General features: G+C 39.4%; 1 protein-coding gene across 1 annotated transcript in view; it reads left to right on the forward strand.

Annotated features, from left to right (window-relative positions):
* The first annotated feature begins 10,051 nt into the window (after nucleotides 1–10,051).
* LOC140539958 (transmembrane protein 164) overlaps nucleotides 10,052–26,666 on the forward strand; it is a 46,691-nt gene continuing 30,076 nt past the window's right edge. Inside the window, exon 1 of the mRNA XM_072662840.1 lies at nucleotides 10,052–11,552. Within this exon, the coding sequence (XP_072518941.1) occupies nucleotides 11,115–11,552 (438 nt within the window). The 5' untranslated portion in view covers nucleotides 10,052–11,114. The remainder of the gene's footprint in view (nucleotides 11,553–26,666) is intronic.

The raw sequence follows: 26,666 nt of genomic DNA on the forward strand, positions 1-26,666 counted from the left end.
TAGCTGAGTTCTGCATTTTCAGTTTGATTAGATTTACTGTTTTTAATTAAAAAGAAAAAATGCAAGGAAATTCATTAGTGACTCCCTTTAGTCCAATATCTGTAAAATAATAATAATAATAATAATAATAATAAGTGTTTCTAATGTTTTGTACAGAAAATACATTTATTTCTCAAGAAAAAATATTTCTCAGGAATTACATTCCCACATTTAGGAGGTTTATGGTTTGATCGAAATGATACAATCTGAAATGATTTCAAATGGTGATATGAATTATGAAATGAACAAATACTGAGATTTTTGGAGGGAAAATGCAATGTATTCTACAAATGTACTGTGCAATTGACTATATATATATATATTTATATTATTTTCTATCCATAATAATTTATAATTATAAATCTATAATTATCTTCTATCTATAATACAATTAATAATCTATATACAATAAGGATAAATACTATGTGTCAAATCTCCAAACTTTACATGAGAAGGGGGGAAAAAAAAACATCTTAATTGTTAATGTTAGCCAAAATCATTTTAACCTTCATTTGCTTGACATTGATGATACAATATATGATTCATAAATGACACATGATGCAAATAACAAGTTTTGCAGTCTGTGTGTCCTCATGAGTAAATCAGATATTTCATATATTTAAAAAATTACATTTATTTTCTGTTAAACAAGAAAGCAGGAATCAGACAATGCACATATGAAGCCTGTGATCACATTGCAATTTATAAACAAAATGTAAATATAATAATAATAAAAAATGCATTCTGTATAATTTTTCACATTTTTTAAACACTTCTAATTTAAAATGTGCTTTGAGAAGAAGATACATTTATTTTTTTTTTAACACAAACTAAATTAAGGAAATGTGAATATCAATGTCATGATTCTCAACTTCTTGATAATTATTAATTTTATTTGGTCCTTAAAAAAAAAAGGAAAAAAAAAGGGGGGTGTCCTACTCCCTGGACTGCAATTCCGGTACAGGCCAGCAAAGAATAAACCTCTTCACTGTAAGTGTGGTACAGTCTTGACCTGATTTGACCCAGGAATCTGTAACCTGTACCTGAGTGATACGGTGATTTTCTCAGTTTGATGGTGTAAGAAAAAAAAAAAAAAAAAAAGCCATGGAGAGCATGAGCACATGATTAGGAGAAGATGAGGCTTCGAGAGAATATTCTTCAGAGAAACAGTCAAACATTTTAGCCTCACTAATTCTGGTCTTATATGAAGTTTGGGGGAACCCAAACTTTTGCATGACACATTTAGTCAATTTTCTAGGTGTAAGTACGTCATCTGATCCTTTACAGGAAGGAGACTGACACTTCAAAGGAATCTGCACATTTTAGAGGCATTGCTATTTATTTACTTTTTTTTTCAATTGATCAAATTCATTGAAAATAAAATAAATAGAACTGTATTACATCTGCACCCACCACGTTCACCATGTTCAAAACTACATCTGAATGAAAAACTCATCAGTATTTGACCGGGGGTGCACAAACTTTTGCATAAGACTGTAAATACCACACTTTTTCGTTCATGTAAGCAGAGCAGAAGGCGTGTTTGGTAGAACTCGACAGAGAAATCACCTTGTGAATACTTGCCTGTGTGTGTAAGGTCGTATGTCATGCTTAGAGGAACTGCAGAACCACATTTTTGACAAAGTGAAAAAGTACGCTTCTGTCGAAAGCTGAAGCCGAAAGTGTTTTCCCTGCCTGAGAGCATTACATCATCTCACATTTGATGTGCTCCTGACCTTCTGTAGGTTCAGCATGATGTCATGTTTATAGGGGCGAGAACTCTTCCTTAAGGCGGACCATTTGCATAAAAATTCTGGTGAATCATACAGAGCCCTGCCATCAGAATAAGGGAAAGTTTGCTGGTGTGGTGTACAGGAAGTCGCAATACTTGTTGGTACCAATCACCCCCGCCGGTGGGCGGGGCCCTTTCTTCTGTTTACTTTGCATTGTCTTTGAAGTTGCCTGGTGAGTTCATTGAAATCAGCAGTGAAATTTGCTTACGACGTCTTCTCAGATTCGGACTGGTGGTGGTGATGGGATGAGGGTTGTTTTCCACAACCATGGGTACGAACTCAACGCTGGAGTTTATGTCCCAACTGCATTACGGTGCATAAACTGCTACGAAAACCCTATTTAACATATTAAAAATTCCTTAATGAATTAATGAATAAATTAATAAGGCGTGTAATGGTACTGAAATGGTGGAGCAAACTTCCCCTTGAGTCGTTTGCTGTCTTTAAACCCAGACTGAAGACCCATCTCTTCCAAGAGTACTTGGGCGAAGTATAGTGTATGTTGAGTATTATGGTCTCCAGACTGACTTCTGTAGTGTTTGGTAGCAGCTAAGCTTAAAGGGATCTTTTGGATTGTATCCTAGCGACTGATCTGCAGTAGTGCTGGGAGCTACAGGACTGGGTGTCCTTCCCAGCACTGTGTTTAGAGCACTGTGAAATGGTCGAGTGAGCATCACATGAAACACTCCCTCTACCGTTTAAGATGACCTTATGATCTCAATACGGTAGAGCCGACCTTTCGGCTGACATTTCTGACCCGAGTCCAGCAGCGTGCAGCTTCAAGCCTGCAAAGGACCCTTTGCTCATCACTCGTGGAACACTAGCTGCACTTCTCCGGGTGGAACGTGTGGTAGTGAATGGTACCTCAGAACCTGTCGAAAAAAGGTTCTGCGTAGCACCAAGGAGTTTAACTACTGTTGAACCCATTTTACTTCAATGTGCAAATTAAGCATGGCACAAAAAGGGTTCTCTATAAGGAAGAGCCGCCCCTCAGTGGATGCCAGGGATTTTGGGCCCCAGGAAAAGAGATTACACAGACTCTCACAACTCACGACTGAAATTACACTGAGTACATTTTTAGGGCTCCTGTCAGCCAAATGCCCTTAGAATTGTTTTAGACCGAATACAGCGTCCTTGTCCTAACCACTTGTGTAAATGTGATGTGTGAAGATTTTCAGAATTCCACCAATGTGAAGAACCATCTAACCAGGCAAATACCTATTTAAGCCTCCACTGGATTCGTTGTGCTGTCATGGTTTTATGGAGAATCATTGCCTTTACCAAAGCACCCCTGAAGAACCTTTCTAAATCTGCAGAACACATGCTTTAATGATTCTTTGGCTGGTCAAATGGTTCACAAGAGAAGCCTCATGTACAGTTTTGTGCCATAATGGTACAGATGTAGTTTAACCCATTTTAAGCAACAGTAGAGACCTCTAGATCTCTTTAGATTATATTTCATAAATTCCCACAAGAGCACATGCATCGATTCCCACATGGTTAGATGATAAGCAACCCTAGTCAAACATTACGGGAGCGCACTCGCATAAATGAATACCTGATGGAGATAAGAGCAGGTCCAACACGTTCGCCATTCGGCTTCAATGCTAGGAAGAAGCTTTTATGTAGTGCATCTCAAACAAAGCCCACAGCTAGAGCCACACTGAGTCCACCATTTGTTTTACAGTTGTCTCAGAGACTGCCTTTACTTTGGTGAGTCTGCTTCATCCGGACATATCCAGCTCAAAGCAAAGCTCAGACCAAACAGAAGGTAGAACCTGAAGGAAGTAGAACTACTTCACTACTGTACTCCAGTACTAAAATGCTGTATCTGTTCTCTACTGGAGTATTATTTCTTTCCCCCTACGTCCAATTACTTCACTACATATTTTGGAGAAGTTTAATACTTCTGCTCTGTTACATTTGTCATGTGCTGCATCGTTACTCGTTACAATTATTTAAAACAATAATATGAATATTTACAAACCCACATTATCACCACCTGAGCGCTAGATGACCATTGAGCAGAACAAGTGATCAAGCCATGAGCGCACATGCTGCTGCAGTGAGGACACTAACGCTAGAGCTCTGTGGAAACACCAGAAGAAACCCCACCTTCAAATACTTGTATGTGGCCGAATGGCCTTTAGAGAGTTATTTGAAGACTCATGTACATGAACTCTGTCTCCTACATTCCTATCCTTGTACTACAGCCAAAGGATCTGTGACAGTCCTTAAGTCTCAGCATTTAAAAGAATATAAGCACTGATACTCAGGCTTTCCGTAATAACCACATAACAGTACTTGTACTTTTACTTTCTGTACTTGCAATACTTAAGGACATACAGTGTTGAATACTTTAGTACTTCCACTTAAGTATGGTGCTTAAACAACATTCCTACTTAAGTCACTTTTTGATAGAGCCCCTGTACGTTTACTCAAGTCTCTGAGTCTCTAATACTTTATACATGTCTGACACCAAAGCACGGTCTTATCAGACTGCTGAGAAATTACTCAGTGTATTCTCCCCACCCGTGTTGACAGTATGCCAGTAAACTCACTGCCCGTCATCATCAGGCTTTAACCGACCTGCTAGTTTATTCAGGAAATCAAGCAGTGAACAGCTTACTTGGAAAAGACAAGGGTTCCTTTTATGACAGCATTTGTTTGGTAGCAATGCTAAAATATACAGCATGCTTGTTTTCAGTTTGACGATTTCACACTATTGCTAATAAAAACATCAGAATATCAGCACAAGATTCACCTACTGTCTGTTATAATCGCATTATTTTGTGATCTACTACCATCAAAAAATTACTACTTAATATTAATAAACAAACCTTTAATAATAATGATACATTCTACTACTTCATAATAATAATAATAATAATAATAATAATAATAAATAATAATAATAATAATAATAATAATAATAAATATGACAAATTATTTGTATTGATCGTGATATTATTCAGCTGTAGTGGTACTCTTCATAATAATAATAATAATAATAATAATAATGCTGAAGTACTACTATTACTAAAAATAATGAGTACTACTATTTAATAATAATCCTTATAATACCTTATTTTTTATTATTAATAATAGTAATGGTAATAATTATGAGTACTACTACTACTACATAGTAATTAATAATACTACTACGCTACTACTACTAATTAAGAATATCAACTTTTCCTAAATTAAGCAGTTCTCATTCATTTAGATAGCATTTCAGAGTTTAATAACATAATATATAAATAGTAATAAAACTAATCTAAAACTACTAAAATTTAACTATGAATTTAAACAATAGGAAAATTAAAAGGATTAATTTTCCTGTGCTTCTAAAAAGCAACTTAACCCCTTTAAAATTAGAGAATTCTTTAAGGGTTCTTTAGCAGAATTCCCCTCAGATAAACTTTGAATGTTAAATAGATTTTTCCTGGTGAAATGGATCTTCTGTATGATTAAAAAAAAGAACCTGTATGAAAATGGTTCCACTATTGCTATGAGCCACGGTTCCTTGACACAGTTCAGCTGCTGGATTCTGAACAGAATCAGGGTCAAATGGCATTATTGTGCCAGCACTGTTAAGACTAGCCTTTCAGTTACCAGCTATTACAACTGCTACAGTCTCCTCAGTGTTGTGAAGAGCTGTTTTTTTTAAACCCTTGTTTGGTGCATTGCATCTATAGTCAGATAAAACTTCACGGGTTTGCACCAGGTTGCACACTAGGCATTTCTCAGGAAGTTCAAAGAAGTGGGTGTGTCCTTAGTGTGGAAGCATTTCAGCTATTATGACATCATAATGGAATCAATGCACCACTCCCATAACAACTGAGGTCATTTCAAGACAGGAGTGAGCCTCCCCTACTCTTTCCCATCAATGGCTCTTAAAATAGTGTGCAGAGTTTGGCTGCTTGTATCTCTGCTGGCACAAGCTGATGACGTCAGTGGCCGTGCCATAGGTGAGTGGAGGAACCTGGAACCCCCTGCAGCGAAGCAGACGCTGCCAGACAACAAAAAAACGATGGAGCAGTCTGCAACAACTGCACGTCATCTTCGGATGAAAACGAAAAGCTTAGCGCTTTTTCAAGTTGATTCACAATCAGGTACAACTATATGTACAGGATGGTGCTGAACTCTAAGCTCCTATGAATTATCTGCAGATGTTCACACTGCTATCAAACTGCCTGATGATGCAGTACAGGTACTGCTCAGTAGTGTCAGAAAAAATCTCTATAGTACTGAAAAGGGGTTTGTTGACTGTAGTGGAACATTTATGGTGCTACATAGAACCATTTTTAACAACCTCTTTGAACCGGAGACTATTTGTATTATTTTTGTTTGATTTTTTTTTTTTGTTTTGTTTTGTTTTTTTGTAACTTTTCACAATTCAACTAGCGATTCAATTATAACTCATTCATACAGCAAAAAAATTGGCACCCTCATTAGAAACCCATCTTTCTGTAGCCGAGCCTATGGTTCCCTATAGAACCATGATAACTCAGAGATTCATTTAAATGTTTACATTATTTTTTCCTGGTAAAATGGATCTTCTCTATGATGAAAACAGAGGAACCTTTATGAAAATAGCAACCATTGTAGCACAACACATTTGCAAATTTTGCTGTTTTTTACAATTTCATTATTCATTATTTGTTTCCTGAAATAGACCCCCCCCCCCTCACCTATTTACATTTAAAAATCCACAAAATGTATTATTCAATGGGTACCCAAACTTTTGCTACTTATTTTTTTAGGACCCTATAAGCTATTCAGATACAGCATAATAAGTGTAAATATGAACTAAATGTATCAAAAGTGTCAAAATAATAACAAGCTTTATAACTCGACCAGGGGTGCTCAAACATTTGCCGTTATTTTTAGAAAACCCTATAGGCTATTTAGATACGTCATCATTTATGTAATTCTAAACATTAAAAATGTTTAGTCTTTATGGATTATTATTTGGCTCATGTGCAAAAATGGATTCTGTGGATTTATTTATGATTTGATTTTTTGACCTCTATTATCCATACTGAGCATTAAAACTGATAGCCAGCAAAAATGTCCTCATTATTACCATTTTCTTTTTTTTTTCTATATCATAATATGGCCTATTTATTTTTGGATTTTAATTTATTTTTAATAAACAGGTTGACACGTCTGTTTGTAGTATCAGCTGTTTTTAAAGCTTAAAACTGTCCAAAATAAATAAATAAATAAATAAATAAATTAAATAATAAATAAATAATAAAAATAAACAAGAAAAAACATTTGACCAAAATGAACCATTTAACCAGGCCGTTTATGGTTAAATATGGTGGTTCTACATAGAACGCCTGCCTTTTCCTAAAGAACCCTTGAGGAACTCTCTATTTAAAGGTTTGGAGGAATAGTAAGAAGAATTGAATGGATATTGCATTGATTGTAAGTTCAATGTACAAAAGCAAATGATAAATAGGTCTAGTATCCAAAAAAAAACTCACCAAACTCAAAGCCTTTGCTTACCCTGATGGCTTCACTGGCATAACTGATTTCTGAAGCCATTATCAGTATTCTATGGCATACCCACCCTCATCACAGATGCTTAACACAGCTCCCGCAGCTAGTAATGACTAACCCAAGCCCCCGCCACTCTGACAGCACATCTTCTGCTTAGCATGACAGCTAATGTGCTAATATGCTAATCTGCATCTTCTCCCTCCTCCAGGTTCGGTAAAGAGACAGAACAGAGGATTGGAGGAATTTGTGAGTAAGATGGTGCGACACTTCCACCTCCATGCTTCTCACGCCGCCATATATGCCTTCCCTATCACCTTCATTGCCATGACTCTGCTCTGCTGTCTAACGTGAGTTACTCTTTCCGGCTCTCTCAACAGTTACTGTATGAAAGTGTCTCCAATGCATCAACCCAAACTTCATCTTGCTGTCTTGGTGTCTGTTACAGATGTGCTATGGACAGGCCTGTGGAGTCATACCATTGATTCTAGAACCCTGACCATCCCCACCAGCAGTACAGCCTAGATCTGAAAATGGCCAATACTGCCTTATTAAAGAAAGTATAGCTATTGGATACTCATTTAGGCACAAGCAATTGTCAGTTGTATCCCAGACAACTGACAATGTGGTCCTCCTTTCTTCAAGGGTTCATACACACACACACACACACACACACACACACACACACACACACACACACATATATATATATGTATATATATATAAGTGATAAATGGGTTCTTTAATGAATCTTTAATAAACGCAGTTCTTCTATCCAGAGCTATAGGACAATTCAAAAAACCTTGGTTGAGTCATTCTTCATTTACAAGGAAAGCCTCTTCTGTTTCAAAGAGGTCTATATGCCACCAAAGAGGGTTCCAGTATCGTTACACAATATTCACAGAACCCTTTTTGCTTACACTCTTGAGAAAGGTGTCTTTAAGAGTTCTTTAGTAAAGGCAAACATCTCATGGTTTCGGATAGAAAACTCAAAAAACCCTAAATAGTTCTTTACCTGGTTAAATCCTTCTTTATGTAGAAGGAGAGCATCTTTTTTTAATGGTCCTATATAGCAGCAAAAAAAAAAAAAAAAAAAAAAAAAGGGTGTCTTATGACTTTTGCTTAAGAGTGTGACGGTCTACCTTCATGCAAGTTTTACCCCATAACAGTTTAAGAAACTGTCTACATTTCAATAATCCTCTCCTTTTGGGGATGTAGAATTTATAAATACATAGAGGCTCCAAAACTTGGTCTAAAGATTGAGGAGTTTATTTTCGTTATAAAAAATAAATCGTTTTAAACCTCCTTATGGCATACTGTGTTATAGCCAGAATGAAAGGTAGTTAATGCTTCAGTCATGTCTCTAATAATTACTAACCGTGAATAATCTATGTTTGGGCTATATATATATATATATATATATATATATATATATATATATATATATATATATATATATATATATATATATATATATATATATATATATATATATATATACACACACACACACACACATACATACATACATACATACATACATACATACACACACACACACACACACACACACACACACACACATTATAATGGCATATAAATACATTATATATGACACATACATTATTACTGTTTTTGACAATATGCATTGATAACATCTTCATAGGACATTTTTTGTACATCTCAAATAAGCCCTTATGAATTTGCTACTTTTGTGATATTGCAACAATTCCATGCATATCCACTGTTCAGCCTCCAGCAGTTTACTTTCACAGTGAAGTTGTGAAGTTTCAATCCAGACTGCTTTCTAAATGTGCCACAACATGGGACAGCCAATCATAAGAGAATAATAATAATAATAATAATAATAAAAAATAATAATAGTACGTAATAATAGTAAAAAGAGTACAGACCAGTAAAAAATAAAAATAATGACAAATAAAGTCTGAAAATGTTAAATGTGCTAAAATATGCACACACCTGAAACACAAGGATTATCCACCATTATGTGCCATTATTATGGATATAATAGAAAACGTGTGTTCCTGTATTCTGTGTAACACCACGATGGCTTTTGGAAAAAAAATAGACTCAGTACTAATCAGGTTTTTGTCTTTAGATTTAACCGGTTTTAGGTGTTGTGTTGTGTGATACAGATGTTGTGTCTGTATCTTTAGTTGTGTGGCGTGGCTGTGGCTCCGTCTCCTGCTATAGGGCTGAGTTCACCACAAGAGGTCGTGTTCACTTCACTAGGAACACACCTTTTTTTTATTCCTACGAGAAGAAATGTGAAAACATAGATAAATAAAAACAAACAAACAAATAAATAAATAAACAAAAACAAACGCTACTCCAGGTATGTGAGTTTTGTTGGACTGTAGAATAAAAGTATTTATTTTATAGCAACAAAAAAGTACAAAAAAAAGAAGTGTGTTTGTGTGTGTGAATGCATACAAAGGAGTTGACTTTTTTGTGTGCATGTGTGCGCGTGTGCGTGTGTGTGCGTGTGTTTTAACCCAGAAATTCAATTCCCATCTCTTCTCCACAAAATGCGCCAGAAGTGAAAGAGTTAACAGTGGACGGAAGGGCGGAGCCAGAGGAGCCGTCCCGGCCAATCCAGGAAGCCGTTGTATGTAACGATATGTAAATGAGCTTTGCGTTCAGGGGAGCGAGAAGTGGGCGAGAGAGAGAGAGCGAGAGAGAGAGCGAGAGAGAGAGAGAGAGCGAGCGAGAAAGAGAGAGAGAGAGAGAGAGAGAGCGAGAGAGAGAGAGAGAGCGAGAAAGAGAGAGAGGCCCGAGGGGAACTGGACATCGGGAGATTCGCCACACGGAGCACATGGACCCGCCGACGTGCTTAGTCCCGGAATTTCACCGAGCTCCGTTCGCTAGCCGCCAGTTTTAGCAGTAACGCAGCCACACGGCGCAGCTTCAGCCAGCGAGGGGCTGTGGGCTGTAACACTTGTTTATTTAGTGGCCTTTGTATTTTTTTTGGGTGGGTGGGGTGGTGTAGGTTCGCTCACGTATCCCACTCCATACATGTACGCTGCTATAGCCGGGTTAGTGCTGAAAGTGGCGAGGGGGTGGTCGTCTCCGTGAGGATGGGGGCTAGCTGCGTTTCTTTGTGATTGGTCGAAATGTTGGCTATCTAGCTAAATTCTTTCAAGGTGTCGGGCGGTAACGCCGTGATGCTGTAACGCGGCTTCCTTTACCGAAAAACGGCCGTTGACGCTCGGTTGCCAGCTAGCTGATGTTGGCCAGTGTTTTGTAGTGAGTGTGTGTGTGTGTGTGTGTGTGTGTGTGTGTGTGTGTGTGTGTGTGTGTGTGTGATTAGAGGGTGTGTGCTTTTACCGATGCTCTCAGTTCTGGTTATCTAACCGTAGGCTGCTGCTGCTGCTGATTATGGAGCTACCTGCTTATTAAAAGCAGAGGGGCTGAGTGCAGGTCTTGTTGTTTATTATGGTGAGGATGATGATGACGATGATGGTGAGGATGATGATGGTGATGATGATGGCTTGCCAGGCAGGGCTTTCACATCAGTGAAACAGCGGCTAGCTCGCACCAGTTCACCCGGGACGCCTTGTTCCCTCGCCTGGAGATCACAGGTGTTTATGTTTTGCGCGAAACGTTACTTGGCTAGCTAAGCTAAGCTAACCGACGGTACCGTTACTTGGCCTGAGAATCAAAAAAAAGCCGATAAAGCTACAGCTCGCCTTTCCTCGACGACTCCGTCTGTGTGTGTGTGTGCTGGTGTGTTCGGGCGAAACGCTGCAGTTCATGTTTCGACAAGAAGTCAGTGTGCTGTCCTTCATTCCGTCGTGTTCGTACCTTTTCCAATACGAGAAGAGGAACATGTCTCGGTATAACATCTACAGCCTGCTGGACTGGGTCTACGGCGGGGTGGACCCCAAGTTCGAGGGCAACGGAGGCCCCGAGTGCGCCGCCTTCCTCGCCCCTCAGCAGCGGCTGTGTGAAAGCCTCGTCATCGTGCTCCTGTCCGTGGTGGAGGTCGTCGTGGCGCTGAGGAAAATCAACGTTTCCAAGGAGCACCGGGAGGCGGTGAAGGACGGGAAGAGGAATAAAGAGGACAGCTGGGGGAAGAACCTGTTGCTCGTGGCTCTGTGCATGACTTTTGGCGTGGAGGTCGGCTTCAAGTTTGCTACCAAGACGGTGATCTACCTTCTGAACCCTTGCCATGTAGTCACCATGGTGCAGGTAGGTGATCTGTGTGCATCTGGGGTGGGTAGCATGAGAGTGTGTGTGTGTGTGTGTGTGTTTATATAGATAGTTACATAGTAATTACACAGGTATGATGGGATGGGAAATGTGAGCAGATGCCAGAATATTCACTTGCTTATTTTATGATATTAAAACAAATGAAATGCAGGGGACCATGGGACCAGTATGATGGAGAACATGTACGCAGTAAATTACAGATATAGATCATGAAATATCACTAACATCTAGGATGGCAGTGATTTTCTATAGACAATGTAATAATCAATTTGTGTTATTATTAAGAAACAATATTTAACCCCAATCCCTTTTTGTGAAAAACATATTGCCCCCTTTCTTCAAGTAGCTGATTTTCACATTTCCTGTTTTTTTTTTATATATATATATATATTTGTACCACTATTAGATAAACATTCTTGTGCGCTTTGGATCATTATCTTTCTTTGCTTCAGCTCATAAGCAGATGATCTGATACTCTCTGATACGGAGCGGAAATCACAGTTCCTTTAATATTGGCATTCAGGCATTCAGCTAGTGATGCTGCAGTGTATTGCCAAACAGTCACACTACTACCACCACCATGCTTCACAGTTGGTGTGAGGTTCTTACCTCGAAAAGCAGTGCGAAGCTTTCACCAGTTATAACAACGCTCACGTCGGCCAAGAAGCTCAATCTTTGAGTCATCTGTCATCTCTGACACTCAAGCTCAAGCAGGGTCACGCAACAAGACAATGAGCCGAAGCCACAACCAACCAAATCAATCAATGTTCTGACCTAAACGCTATTGAAACGCTGTGGCCGGACCGGAAACACTCAGATTATGCTTGAAGGTCTACAAACGTCACTGAACTGAAGTGATGTTTGTTCTGTTACTCTAATTTAAAAAGTAAGCAGTATGATTTTTTTTTTGCAAGACCAAAAGTTCAACGCACTACGGCCTGTGCTCTCACAAATTAAGAGCAGCTCTTTTAGACCTCTTTTAGACTTTCAGGCAAAAGTGTGAAAGGTAATCAGATCTACAGGAAATGTGTAACGTTGGGCAAAACCTTGATCGTACCGCACCAGGACAGCCCAGTAAAATTGTATCGATCGTGAATGATGCATCTGAAGGGGTACAGAGGAAGTATCTGCCAACCAGTGTCCCTTCTGCTTCTGTTTTCTTGTGAAAGTGCTTCCCTGTTTGTTACAGTCATGGTCATCTGCAAACTGTAGCATCTTCTGAAGGCTGGAACTAAACAGTTTAAATTAGTTGTGATTTAATAACAGACACAAATACAAATGATAGCAACTTAAAGGAAGAAGATAAAAAAGAACCTGTAACTTTCAATGAAAGTCAATGTTAAATGGTTCTATTCCACTTCATTTTAGAGCATTTTTATTGATCCATCATAAAATATTTACACAATATAAAAGAAACTGCCATTTAAATGATTAGAAAACAACCCATCACACTACTGTAGCTTATTAGGTACAGTACTTACACACAAACGGGTTGCGTTTTATACATTCTAAAGGAAATGAAGCTCGTACTTGACACATTCTTGGCAAAATAAAGATAGACAGCTGTGGCGTTATACAAAGAGCCATCCTGCTAGTTTTTCCAAAGACACAAACTCCCACAATTGATTGCTATTTAAAAATGAACACACACACACCGTTTTCCCTTTCACCCAACAGTACTGTGATCCCATAAAAGACCATTATTAAACCGTTATATTGTGATGAATAGTGATTCTTACGTGTGTTTTAGCACACTTGGCTACGATTTGTCAGACTGTGTGAAATCCTGTTCGTCATAATGCACAGAATATTCAGCTGCACTGTGGGGGCTCGAGTCCTGCCCTGTGAGTTGCAAAACAGCCAACTACTAGTTAATCACACACCAGAAATCCTAAGATTGAGGAAGTTGCTTAATGGAGTCAAATCTGGGCCAGGTTTCTCAGAAGCATGTTAGGCTACGTTTACACAGCAGGTAAAGGAGTGGTCTGATGTTCTTTTGGTGGTGGTGGTGGTGGGGGGGATGTATCACCTTCCCCTCCTCCTCCTCCCCCCACTACCTTTTTAATGTGTCCCATGTCTGACAGTTCCTATAAATGATTATCCTAAATCCTCAAACTGTGAAGTTTTGGTTTCGTCAGCTTCACAGGAGCCATCAAGGAGATCCAGTGGCCGACAGCTGGTCTCTTCACTAAGGGCACGCTATTAGCCTACAGTAATTTATTTGACTTGTGTCGTTGGTTTCTTTAAACTTTGTTTTCAGCCATCATCCCAAGATCTGTTACCTCCCTCACTGTTGGGTTTTCCCTGCTTTTTAGTGCACATTTAAAAGAAATGCTGAATTTGAAATCTAATTTAAGCCTACCCCCCTATCGTACACCCACGTCACAATGCTAATTGCTGTCTTACACCCCGCCAACAGTCTATTTCCATGTCTTCCATCTGCGGCGTTTAAATAGCAACGATGCTTGTGAATATATCTACACCGATGGGCGCGGTGGTCTCGAAATGAGGTGTGTTCAGGTCAGTTTCTGGCACGTTGCCATCTTGGCAACTGAAATTCCAAGTGCGCCACTGCCTGAAAACCACCTAGGCAGACGTCAGTCCGACGTTCGTTGCCATCCTGGCAGTGCATTGTGTGCCCAGCGTGTGTTTGTACGTTCAGTCCAGATGGTGTCATGGTGTCTCTTTACATAGTATCAGAAGGTTCAGTGCGGACCTGGCTTCGCTGCATAGTTTTCTGTTGGTTTTCGGGTGTATTCTGTAAACATGGCAGGCTTGGGCAGGAACGTGCAATAACCCGGACCCTCGAAGAGCTACAACTGCCGAATTCTACACAGGTGAGCTGTTCAATAATCCCGACCGGCTCAAGACTGAGACTAGCATCCAGGCCGTTCTGCCGACAGTGTGGCGTGATACAAAGACCTGGTTGTAGTCTGGCTGGCATGATGGTATGGCGTGGGCCGAGTGCGTGTGCTGGCCGCCAGCCAATATCAGAAGCAGCCCCACTTTGCTAGAAGATGTATAAAGATGTAAATACGCAGTAGCGAAGGGAGAAGCTACCTTCAATATTATACCGAAATATCACGGCTCTGTCCAGATGACCAATATAGAGCTCACTCTGAAGGAAGTGTATAAATCCTTACTCTATGCAATGCAAATATTGACCAGGAGACTGATAAGGAGGAGATAGGCCTAAACTGTTCAAACACAGCCTGCAGACAAGGGTTTATTTACACAGTTCATAGTATTGCCTGTAGCCGGTCATTGACTTCTCGCCTTCTGAAGGTCGAGCAAGCAAAGGATGAGCCGGTCAGCTACTGCACTGTAAAAAGGGGGTCTTTTCAACCTGAGAAACAAACAAAAAGAAAAACTGATGACCCTAAAACTACCCAAGTTTAAAACTCAAACTGGTATTTAATCACAGCTGAATAATTTAGTTATGACCTTATCAGATCAATCATAGCTCTTAAATCTGACTAGATTACTAACATAAATGTTGTTGCAGTCATGTTACTACCTTGTATCTCCAAAAAAAAGGCAACTTTACAGAACAAACAACAACTTAAGCTTCAGTGGAAGTCAATTTACAAATGGACATTTATTTCCACTTATTTTTGGAGTATTTCTGTTGGATCACTCATCAGGAATTTGACCCAATGTAAAGGCCATATTCCAGATCCAGACAGTGATGGTAAAAGAACACTCAGACTCCTATAGGACAACACTACACTACATGGTTTAGCTCTTTGACTCCTGAGACCAACTCCTCTACTAATTAGCAAGGTTTTCATGAGTTGAACACGCATGGGTCCAGAACCATGTCAGATAAATACATTAAATAAAGTAATGGTTCTTTAAACCATGTATTGTTTGAGTTGAATAAACCCAGTTATACTGGTGTTACGTGAAGGCATTTTTTTAGGTTGAAAGAATAAACCACACAGATTGGTTCTAGGTGCACACATTACCACTTCATTACATATTTAATAACTGTTATTCTAACTGAATTTTTAGAAGTAATAAGTATAATACTGCTTGATGTAATGAATTGCCACCTCTTGTAATCAGAAAGCTGTAGTGATTTCACTGAACTCTTGCTCTTAAACCCTTTAATATAAATGATCTGTAATTTAAAATAGGGCTCTTATGCTTATGAAATATTCTCAGTATCACAGTTATTGAGCATCCATTAGAAACCTCTCAAGAAGGAGGTGAAGATTTGGTGCTGCCAGTTAACCCATCCGTTCAAAGCTAAAAAGTGTATTTACTTGCTGTGCAGCATCTGTTTTCAACTGACATGGACTGCAAATACAGGGTGAGGAAACTTTTTAACTTGGCAATTGATGGAAATGGCATTTAAGGGTCAAATGTGAGGTAACCATCCGATCCGATCATACACCCTAGTCTAAAACAGACCGAAATTAATTTGGAGAACACAAGTTTAGGTAGTTTAGGACATCCTTTGTTGGTCTGTTGCTTATTATTCAGCAGATCTAGGACAGCTCTTTAGTGTTGGACCACATTACCCACCACTGAAGATTTCCCACCGATAAAGTTTGCTACACATTTTGTAGCAGTCGTGTAGCAGCAGCTCGTACAGAACGACAAATATAATTTTGTTTTGACTCTATAATTTCTATTGGCTCATTCATCATTGAATTGTGACACAGTGTAAAGACCATCTGCCAGATCCAAATGATGATTATATTGTATGACTCCGGTGGTAAATGAACACTCAGACTCCTAACAGGCCACAGCACTACAGGGTTTAGCTTTTTGACTCCCCAGACACACCTGATACCAACCCCTCTGCTGATGAGCAAGGTTTTAATGAGTTGAGCTCAGAGTGTTGGAAGAGAAACACAAATCTCTGCAGAGCTGTGGTCCAGAGCCCATTTTGACACCCATGGTAAGCAACTTCTAGTCATGCTAACATGAATTATTATTGTTGTTATTATTGTTGTTATTAATATTTTAACCCCTGTTTCTCTGCAAACCTTAACTCAAGTTGGGATAAGCATAGTAGCTTTAAGTACTATTTGTAATTAGTCTGATCTAATAGGAGTTCGGACATACAACAGAAAGTTATTTGCATGGTTTGAGAAGATTAACATTGCCTAAAACAACTGAAAGACATGGAGCTGTTTGACCCTATAAAGCATGTTTTGGAGGTATTGTGTAGATTCTCACTGAAAAACATTGATAAAGCATGGAGATTCATATAATATGTAATCTCCATAAATATATTTGTAAAATCACTTATTATATTAACCAAATAAGAAGCATAGGACCCTATATGGACCTGTTTGGGCCAGTTTTATTTTACTTGTTCACACGCTCCATGTTTGATCAGACACGTGTGTGAAATGGTCCAAGACTGGAAAGATCGGACGGCTCATGAATAATAATAATAATTATTAATAATAATAATAATAATAATAATAAAAACACAATTTTCCTTTATTTGTTTGGGAAATGTTCAGATTTAGACGTTAAATATGCTTATTTCTTCAGGAAGACAAAATAACTGCAGTAAACCCATTTTTCTGAGACAGTGTTGCATGTCCATAAACTCCATGAGTGGGTTTTAACACCAGCCACCCCCCAAAAAAGCGCACCGTGCTACAGACCTGTTGTTCTCAGTCTGGAGGTGTGAGAGGGTTGTCAAAAACAGGTACACAGTGTTTTTGTGCCTATTTTTGGGAATTGTGTTTACTTAAAATCCCCGAAGAAGAGTGGATATGTGAATGAAAGCATGAGTGTGGAGAGGTCAGACTAAAGAATAGTCTGAAAACAGCACAGGTGGCTGCAGGCTGTAGCGCAGTATTGCAGCATGCTTCTCTGAACTATCCAAACTAGCAGCTTTCATGCGCAGCTTATTACGTGATGTGTGTATTATGCGCTGCATTTTGAGCACTGGCTTTCGAGGAAAAGGTCCCCTATCTGAAGTAGAGCATGGAGAGAAACAGACAGAATTTCTGTTGGTTACTTTTAGAAGTAATGATGATTTCATTGACAGCGGCTGAGTTGCAGAAGAGCTGCTGGACGTCTGAATATGTCCCTGTATATTTTTTTAAAATACAGAAGTAAAGCTGAAATGGGTCGCTTTCTTTTATTAATGATCAGCACTAGCATGTTCACCCGTGCCTTCGGCGGCCATCATGTTTGATAATCTGGGACGAATGATGATGGGAGCGGCTACAAATGTAGCTTTAAAATGTTCTGTATCGGAATGAAAATATATCGAGAATCTCATGTTACTGCTTTTATGGAAAAGGCAATAACACTCACCTTTTAATGAAAGATGTTTCTTTTGATCTCTTTATTGCAAAATGTTTTCACAGTGGGGATTGGGGTGCGGGGGGTAGAGATTTGGACAAGACAGAAAAAGTAGAGACTGAAAAATCGGCTGTGTATCTGTACAGGCAGATTTTCAGCCAAAACATGCAATCAGCGACTGATTAGCCAATCCTGATATTCATGAGTCAAGGACTATAGCAGCGCTGCGTGAGGCTCCTTGGTGATGGGACGCAGCTGTTTCTTGTGTTTAGCCCCCTAGATGAATCTACGGAGCTCTCACACACACGACTGCAGCAGCCCGTTGAAGCCAGTGTTGCACTCTGCTCTGTGGGCTGTATTCACCAGTCTGGCTGTTCATTTGTTTGTTTTCTTTTTTTTTTAAGCGTGTCTGACTCCAATAGTGCTGCACGATATTGGAAGAAACTGTGATTATGTATTGCCATATTGAAAGATCTTGTAAGATTTCTCTAGAAGTCCATCCAGACCCAACATGATATTAATAATGCATTCCGTGCCCTGAAGGCCACAGTCAGATTAAGGATGTTGGGTAGATATGATCGGTTTCTGGTAGATACAGTAAGTGTCACGCTTCCTGGTCTCCCTTCCTGCTGTCTCTGCTGAGCATGACGACTACAATTCCCATAAACCTCTTCTGCCCAAAGACTCAAAGTCACATGTTCATTACCTTCCAATCATAAGTGTGTTGAATTGGAATTCTACACACCTGTGTAGGAGAGCACCGATACTTACTGAGGCCCTACGTATTTATTTATTTATTTATTTATTTATTTATTTATTTATTTGTTTTTTTTTCTCCATAGAACATTTGTTTGCATACTTTTTGAAACCAAACATTTAAACAAGCAGTAAAAACCTTTCATAAGTAGTTATTACCATTTAATATTGTATTTTTACCATTTAATATTTACCATTTTTAAGACCAATTAAAAAGCTGTTAGCTTAGCAAGATTATGCTTCTCTACTTGCATGTGTTTCTGCATTGTTGCAATTAATTTTTTCATAGCTCTGATTTAGCTGTTTTTAAGCTTATCGTATCTTATAGAAGATATAAAAAAGTTTAAAAACTTATAAAAAGTGGAACACTCTAAATATCAGGATTTAAAGCCATCTATTCAGTATTTAAGTCAGAGTTGGTATCGGTATCAGTACTCTGTGACTGCAGATATTTAAAATCTGGTATTGGAAAGGAAAAGGGGTCTCTGTCTCTTTGAGAAGCATGTTGCATACTGAACGGCTTCTAGTGTATAGATCTCGGCTTGTTGTTTTGATTCTCCCTCTTAGTTTTATCCTTCTGGTTTGGTAACTCGGTTTAGTTTCTTGGTTTCTGACTCTAGCTTGGCTCCATGTGCATGTGTCTGGTTTTGCCTATGCCTGCTTTGGTTACTATTGTGTTGGTGCTCTTAGTGATGCCTAGTCCTGTTAAACCCAGTAAGCTTCTGTTCATTAAAAGCCCCTTTGCATTTGATATCCTCGAGCGTCCGGTCTGTGCTTCCAACGTTCCAATATCTCATTAAAAATGAGCAAAAGTGTGAATTGTCTAAATTTGCCTTGCGTCCTGCAATGGGACTATTGCTCATGCCCACATTGCGATGCCGATGCTGAAACTATATACTGTGCAGCATTACCACTAACCACACAAATCAAGAGCAAGAGCAAAAGTGCAGCAGCGACAGCTGGGAAGCGAAAAGTCATAATTTTGCAGCCCTTTGCCTTTTACGATTGAGTTTCTACTCTTGAGATCCACAGTGCCGTTCTGTACGGGTTCCACAGCCTTTTAAATGTGGTTGATGCTTAAAAAGTACATTTTCATCTTGAGAGGTAATAGCGAAACATTACAGAAGCCCTGCACAATGAAGCATTAACGAGTTTCCCACTTCGGGTTAACGTAGCATGCTGCACCATGTACGATTGGTATCCGTAATCGCCCGAACGCGCTGAAAGACGCAGTACCTGCAGTTTAGGCCGTGATTTGTGCGTTTGATTCAGGGTCATTCTTACTCATGCTAATTCAGTGGATTTGTCAAAGCACACTCAAACGACAAAGGCTTTTTTTTGTCATGCGCTTGTTTCTAAATTACGATCTTTAATTACAGACTTTCTGGATTGGCCGTAGAAGACATTTCACTTTGTAATTAATAAAAGTGCTTAGTCTCATGAGAAAACCCAGAAGAGAAGTGGGTCATATTTTGATATGTCTAAATCCCAGTCAGGAAGCATTATGTACACAGTGACTCCATGTGACTGCACATTAGTGGAGCATCACAATTACAGGTGGAAGTCTCCAGAGCCTAAAGTGCACAGCTGTGACATGGTAACTACTGGAGGGAATTGATCTTATGCCACAAAGAGATCTCCACACTTCTCTTCAGTGTTTGCTGGTTTGTGTTTTGCAATTCCTCGTGAGCCGATGTATTTTATTAAGTATTGTTTTGCTGCGGTTTTCACTGTTTAGTTTGTTGTGTTGCTGCTGTAATGTAAAGTGTAGAGACACACAAAATTAAGTGATCTGCAAGTCAACACTGACAGCCATTAATTTACAGGAACATATATGATATGATGTTTTACATCTAATACTAATCTACAGCTTAATATCGGTCAAGGCTACAGGATCGGTAACCTACAGTCTAAAAGGCTACAATAACGGTAACCTACAGGTTCAGTTAAATAACGGTAACCTACGGGTTCAAAGGCTAAAATAACAGTAGCCTACAGGTTCAATAAAATTATGATAACCTACATGTTCAAATGCTACAGGATCGGTAACCTACAGGTTAAAAGGCTACAATAACGGTACCTACAGGTTCAGTTAAATAATGGTAACCTACAAGTTCAGTAAAATAACGGTAACCTACAGGTTCAAAGGCTACAGGATCGGTAACCTGCAGACTAAAAGGCTACAATGACGGTAACCTACAGGTTCAAAAGCTACAGGATCGGTAACCTGCAGGCTAAAAGGCTACAATGACGGTAGCCCACAGGTTCAAAGGCTACAGACTAATGGGCACCTTAAAACCACTCCAGCAAACCAGGACCTCATTGCTTGCTGAAACGAGGTATAGGAAAACTCACGCCGTTTTCACACTGAATGAGATAAGCATTCCTCCAGCATCAGTGCAAGCTGCTCAGAGGCTCGAAAGCAGTATTCACCCCGACCCATGTGAAAATGTGCTAATGAGTGCATACACACACACAAAGTGTCAGCAATCTGTAATGGCTATGAGGCACATTCTGGCTTGCTACACTGCACACAATCTCACAAATCTCCTAAACCGTTCTTGTGCCCAATTTGTCAGGCCATGGTAATGCCACCCCTTCTGTGCTTCTACCATTGTTCATTCGCTGTAGAATCATAGTCCTTTACTGCATGCGGACCCAGAAAAGCAACAGTGCCACCTGAAGACTGGGAGGCGGGTATTACACTTGGCCATAGCACGGTGGCATTCTGCCAAGGACGGGTGCATAGCACACAGAAGCCGTGCCAGAGCGGTGATGAACTCCTGGCCTGCTTCCTGTTTTTGGAGGGGGAGCATTGATGAGCTTAGCCTAAAGGAAGAGGACGTTCTTTCCTGCAAGCCCGCTGCATTTTGTCTCTTAAAAGGAGTTGTTTGGGCCAAAATAAGCTAACATCATTGAGGAATAAAGACATTTGCCACCAGTTAGGAGTGTGGAAATGCGATATTATGCTATTATGATATTATTCTACTGCTGAAACCTTCCTTCCCAGCCACTTCTTAGCAAGTTTGCTTGATCTGTCCCTTAAATGTCTGTGCTGGGAAAATGACTCCAGCATTTCTAAACATGGCTCTTACCAAGGAGTTGCTCAATGAGCACAGCAGTATCACTTACACTTCCTAGTAGCAGTAGGCAGGGTGCTTTAACGTATAATGTTTTGAGACCGAGTGGTGCTGTGTGAAGATGGACCTACACATCTGTCATTCTAAGGAAGGCGAAAGCTTTTCCTGTGTATGACTGGCTGATGAACTGCACCTGCAGTGCTTTTTTTGAAGGAGCCAATTGCGGACTTATCTCCCTAATAATATTTAGTTAGCCTTCCCTGGCATGTCTCATGGTTCACAGCTTACAATATCTGGCTAGTCTTTAAAGAACTTGTGCATTACTTTCACCTCATTTCAAATATCTAACTGGAGGTTCGTTCCACTAGGTCAGGGGAAAACGTGAAATGCCGGTGTGAAATGCCATACTGTGGCGATGGATTCACTAAAGGCTGCATCACCTTCCAACACTTCCAGAAGAAGTGGAGTGGACCATTTAAAAATGAACAGCTTTAAAATTTTCAATGTTCTAGATTTTTTATGTGAATTAATAAAAGAAAAAGTTCAAATGACAACAAACAGACCAAAATACTTCCAGGACATCAAGAGTTTGTTGATCTAAAAGGTGCAGAAACAATAAGTACGTACACAAACCGTGCATACAACAGGCCGAGCAGTACTAGGAAGGTAGATATGTTCTACAAGAACATATTACTTGCTAAATAGTTTGGATGATTGCTCTTTTTAATTAAGATACATTCAATAACTTCTGTGTATTTTTGTAACATCATGCAATGAAGTATTGTAAAGAAACTGGCCACGTGGGAAGGCAGCATTTGCTGTTGGTCGTTTCAGGCGTTTTTAAAACACCTCCACTGCAAAGAGTATTTTCCAAATTTACAGTCGTGGGAGTCATTTCCCTCTTTTGGTCACATGATTAACTTAAATGACTAATCAGCAGTGTGATCCCAATTCCAGATAAAGTCAGTCTAGAGCTGGGCAATATGGCGATATTATCGTACCATGATAAAATTTGTTATGGTGATAACAATATGCTTTTCTAAGCGTATGGAGGATACTGTTAGTGCTTAATAAACACTAATCACACTTTTTTTTGTTTTACACTGACTGGTTTAATTGGATGAAGTGCAGCAAATGTTGAATAAAAAAAAAAAATCACTCAGTACAGGAGAGGATCTGCGGTAGTTTATAAGAATCTGTCGCTACTGAGGTTTTTGTCTGTGATCACATGTATCGTGATATAGTATTTACCATATCGCCCAGCCCTAAGTCATCTTTGTCAAAACTGTGCAATATGTGCAGGACATACACAGGATTGAAATTACATTACTCTCAGACCCATGGTGCAAAAATAAACACTAAGCATAAAAAAAAAAAAAAAATGGTATTATAGTAATGTTTGAACATTACTAATAAACAGATAGAGGTCCCTGACATTGACATCAGAAGTAAAGTGGCATGTGCAGCAATGTATTTATAAAGTGTGTGAATGAAGTCTGTATATATATATAGAGGTCCCTGAAATGACAACCATAAGTGACATATGCAGCAGATTAACAATCTGGGGATGGTAAGTGCAAATATTGTCAGCAGTGCAAATTGTAGCTTATAGATTGTTGAAGTGACCAGACAATACCACAGTAAAATATTAAAAACACCTAGCATTGTCTGAACACCAGTGTCCAGGGTTTTTTTTTTTAAGTTTGTTAATAAGTTGGCTAGTTTGCTGCAGCATGCTCAGCTAACTTGAGTGGATGGTGGGGTCTTGTGGTTATTGCACATTTTCAGACGGGGGTAATGAGGAGTTGATGCGGACAGTGCTTTTGCTGCCAGGGATGCATAGAGGCGCTTTGCCGTTCACACTACAGGACTAATGTGGCCATATGCATTTCTGACCACCCCGAATGTGGTCCAAGTGATCGCATTACAATGCATCCTCGAGACGCATCGTAGCCTGTTCACACCTGTACTTTGTGCTGACCACTTACAATCGGATCACCCAGGGCGCATGTTAATGCCAGGTGTGAACGGGGCCTGACTGTGGCTTACTATGTGGCAAAATTTCAAGGTATATAGACCTATAGAAAGGGACTAAATAACTCAAGACTTTCAATAATTCTTTTACTGCTTTAAATTATTGGCAGGAGTTTCTCCTTTATAGCTTGACTCACCCTCCGCCTGTTTTTACACGGCTCACGCATTACACATTACCTTTCATGTCTGAACACACGCCCTGCAGCAAGCTCGCAAGCTAGCCGAAAAGTTTCTGCTTCATCTTTCGCTGCTCACTTAAGCGTGAGTGGCACGGCTTTCCGAGATCTGGCGGTCTCAAAAGGTCCCACCCCAGAAATCATAACATTTATTTTTTTCCTGGTGGCGAACATTGTTTGCTGTAGCCTTTCACTGTGTGATATTTTGTCCCCATGATGCAACATGTGTAAATGCGTTTGTACCCAGCAGGCTCTACGGCTCTGCCTTGGTTTAGTTTCAGTTTGCCAGCCAGTTGAGCATGACTATCCTAAAAGGTGTGACAAAGGGCGAATAAGGAAGCTGAAGCGTAAACAGCATATGGTTGCCACATGAATGAGCACTCTAGTGAACTGCATTAAGGAGTGCAAGCATTTGTTTTAGCCTTGGATTAGAATCCTTTAGCCTACTTTAGCCTGTACGAGTGCCCAGCTGTTACATCATCTTATTTTATGGGTTTTGACCATAATTATGCCAAAAAAGACAACAAGGATTGAAGATTGTTGTAATTGTCACAGAAACTGTAAAAAAAAAAAAAAAAAAAGGTTGCTTTGCATGCTTTGCATTGGTTTATTGTAACGTTAAAATCTGTCATTTTTTAAGGTGTTTTTTGTAAGTAGTCCAATATTCAGGCTCTTCTAATTGCGAGTGTTTCAATTGAGAGGGCATGCATTGACGTCATACGGAGCTGCAAAACATTTAGCAAAACGGCTGCAGCGTTTATTAGGGAAATCTGCCAAACTGGGAACGAATCGGTTACCTGCTCAAGTTAAAGGCAGTTTGACTGGACAGCAATGTCCAAGGACCATTGGTCCTTCAGTAATTTGGTCGGATCGATGTGTAGCTAGAAACGTCCAGCAAACTGAGGCTCACCCGTTTAGGAGGCAAAGCCTCATATCAGAGAGCCCAGTGAATGATCTTGGGAGTGTGTTCCCCAGCAAACGCCGCCACTCAGCGATCGTGACCACAGTGACTCCACCACCTGTGAGGTCACATGCCGCATAGCCTCTATTGCAGGTTATAAGCCATTGTAGATGCCTGCTTCCTTTCGTGCCATGGGTAACTACATCTTTGCACATGCAATATTAGCTATATCTAATGTACTGTTGCAATATGAGCTCTCTGGTGTTTTAGTCATGCCTCATACTTTTGATAGCTCTTTAGAAGGCTATTGCATTCCACTTAGTGCATCCTCTTGAGAAATGCTAATGTATAATGAGATTAGGGCTTGCTTTCTAGTCCCACCCAGATAAAAGCCCATTATTCTGTTCATTAATGCTTATTCCGACCCCTGTGATGCACAGTGGGCCCTAACACACACAAACACTTCATGTATTAAATGGTACAGACTGGTTTTCTGTACAGTCACTGAAATCGATTGTTTTGCTTTCAAACTCTTCAGTTTCTCAAGAGATTTTTAGATCCTCTGAGTAGCTCTGGTTTCACAGGCTATCACTGCACGGTCACATTCTGTGCTCATGCTTAGTTTGAGTTGTTCAGAGCACCGTCACAGGTTCCAGTGCTGTCTTTCCATAAGTGGTTTCTAGAAAAGTTTCCTCCAACCTCTACCTTAAGAGGTTCCTTCACAATTTCAAACTAAGGAATATCTAAGTTTTCTAAGGATCTGATACTTTTAACAGTACCTTGTTCGGACCACAGCAGTAGCTTGTTTTGAACCATATTGGTTTGAACCACCGAAGCCTGGTCTACAATGATCGTTATCAGTCCGACATTTACAGCAGGAAACCTACAAAAACTCAGACGTTGTAATATTATGGCAAAATTTGAGAGTTGTGACTGAAACCATATTATTTAATGTATTGTTTAGAATGATATACCATTACAATAGGAAGAGATCAACACCAACCACAGCAGCAATAGGAGTAGAGTTAATAATTACATGCAAATAAAAAGAATAATAATAACACCATAAATTAATGTTCATGTGGTCTCACGTATTATCAATATTATTTAACAAATGCAACCATACAGAACGACATGTTCAAAGAACTTGACATTCTAGATGTTTGAGCTGAAGACTGATGTAAATTTCCATCTTGCTCACATTGCTACTATGTGTTCAACAGTGGTTGCGAATGTTTGTTGGAACTGTCGATGTAGCTTCACCGGTAATTCACACAGTACGAACAATCACTAAGGACACCAGTGGTTCACAAAGCCATAGTTCCAACTTTAGTAGGCACTTGCATCCAAACTGCCTTGTTCCAACTATGTAAGTTGCCAACACTGTTAGCAGCTATGCTTCTAGGGAACACAGCCCAGAACACTACATACATGCTTGTGTATTATTTTAAGCTTGTAGTGTTTCTAGACTTGGCCATCTATAGTGAAACCTTCATATCGAGTCAACTAAATATACAACTGATTCAACCTTCATTAACTTTTTAAAAACCTGATCTGTTATTTAAGATCCCCATGGCACAATTATGATGCCATCTGATTGTATCATTGTATTGAGTCTGAATTACCCTGCATGATAACACAGAAGTGAATCATATATAAAGTAAGTAACAGATTTCAAAAAACAATAACATTACATTTACATTTAAGGCATTTAGCAGACACTCTTATCCAGAGCGACTTACAAAAGTGCTTTGCTTTTTACCCAAGAATAACCTCAGCTAGTTTGAATAGGCTAATAATTCAAAGATACCTCTAAGCTTAGACACTACTAAACACAATACAATAAGGTGACCACTCTACTATTCGC

The sequence above is a fragment of the Salminus brasiliensis genome, chromosome 18 (assembly GCF_030463535.1).
Source record: "Salminus brasiliensis chromosome 18, fSalBra1.hap2, whole genome shotgun sequence".
Taxonomy (NCBI): domain Eukaryota; kingdom Metazoa; phylum Chordata; class Actinopteri; order Characiformes; family Bryconidae; genus Salminus; species Salminus brasiliensis.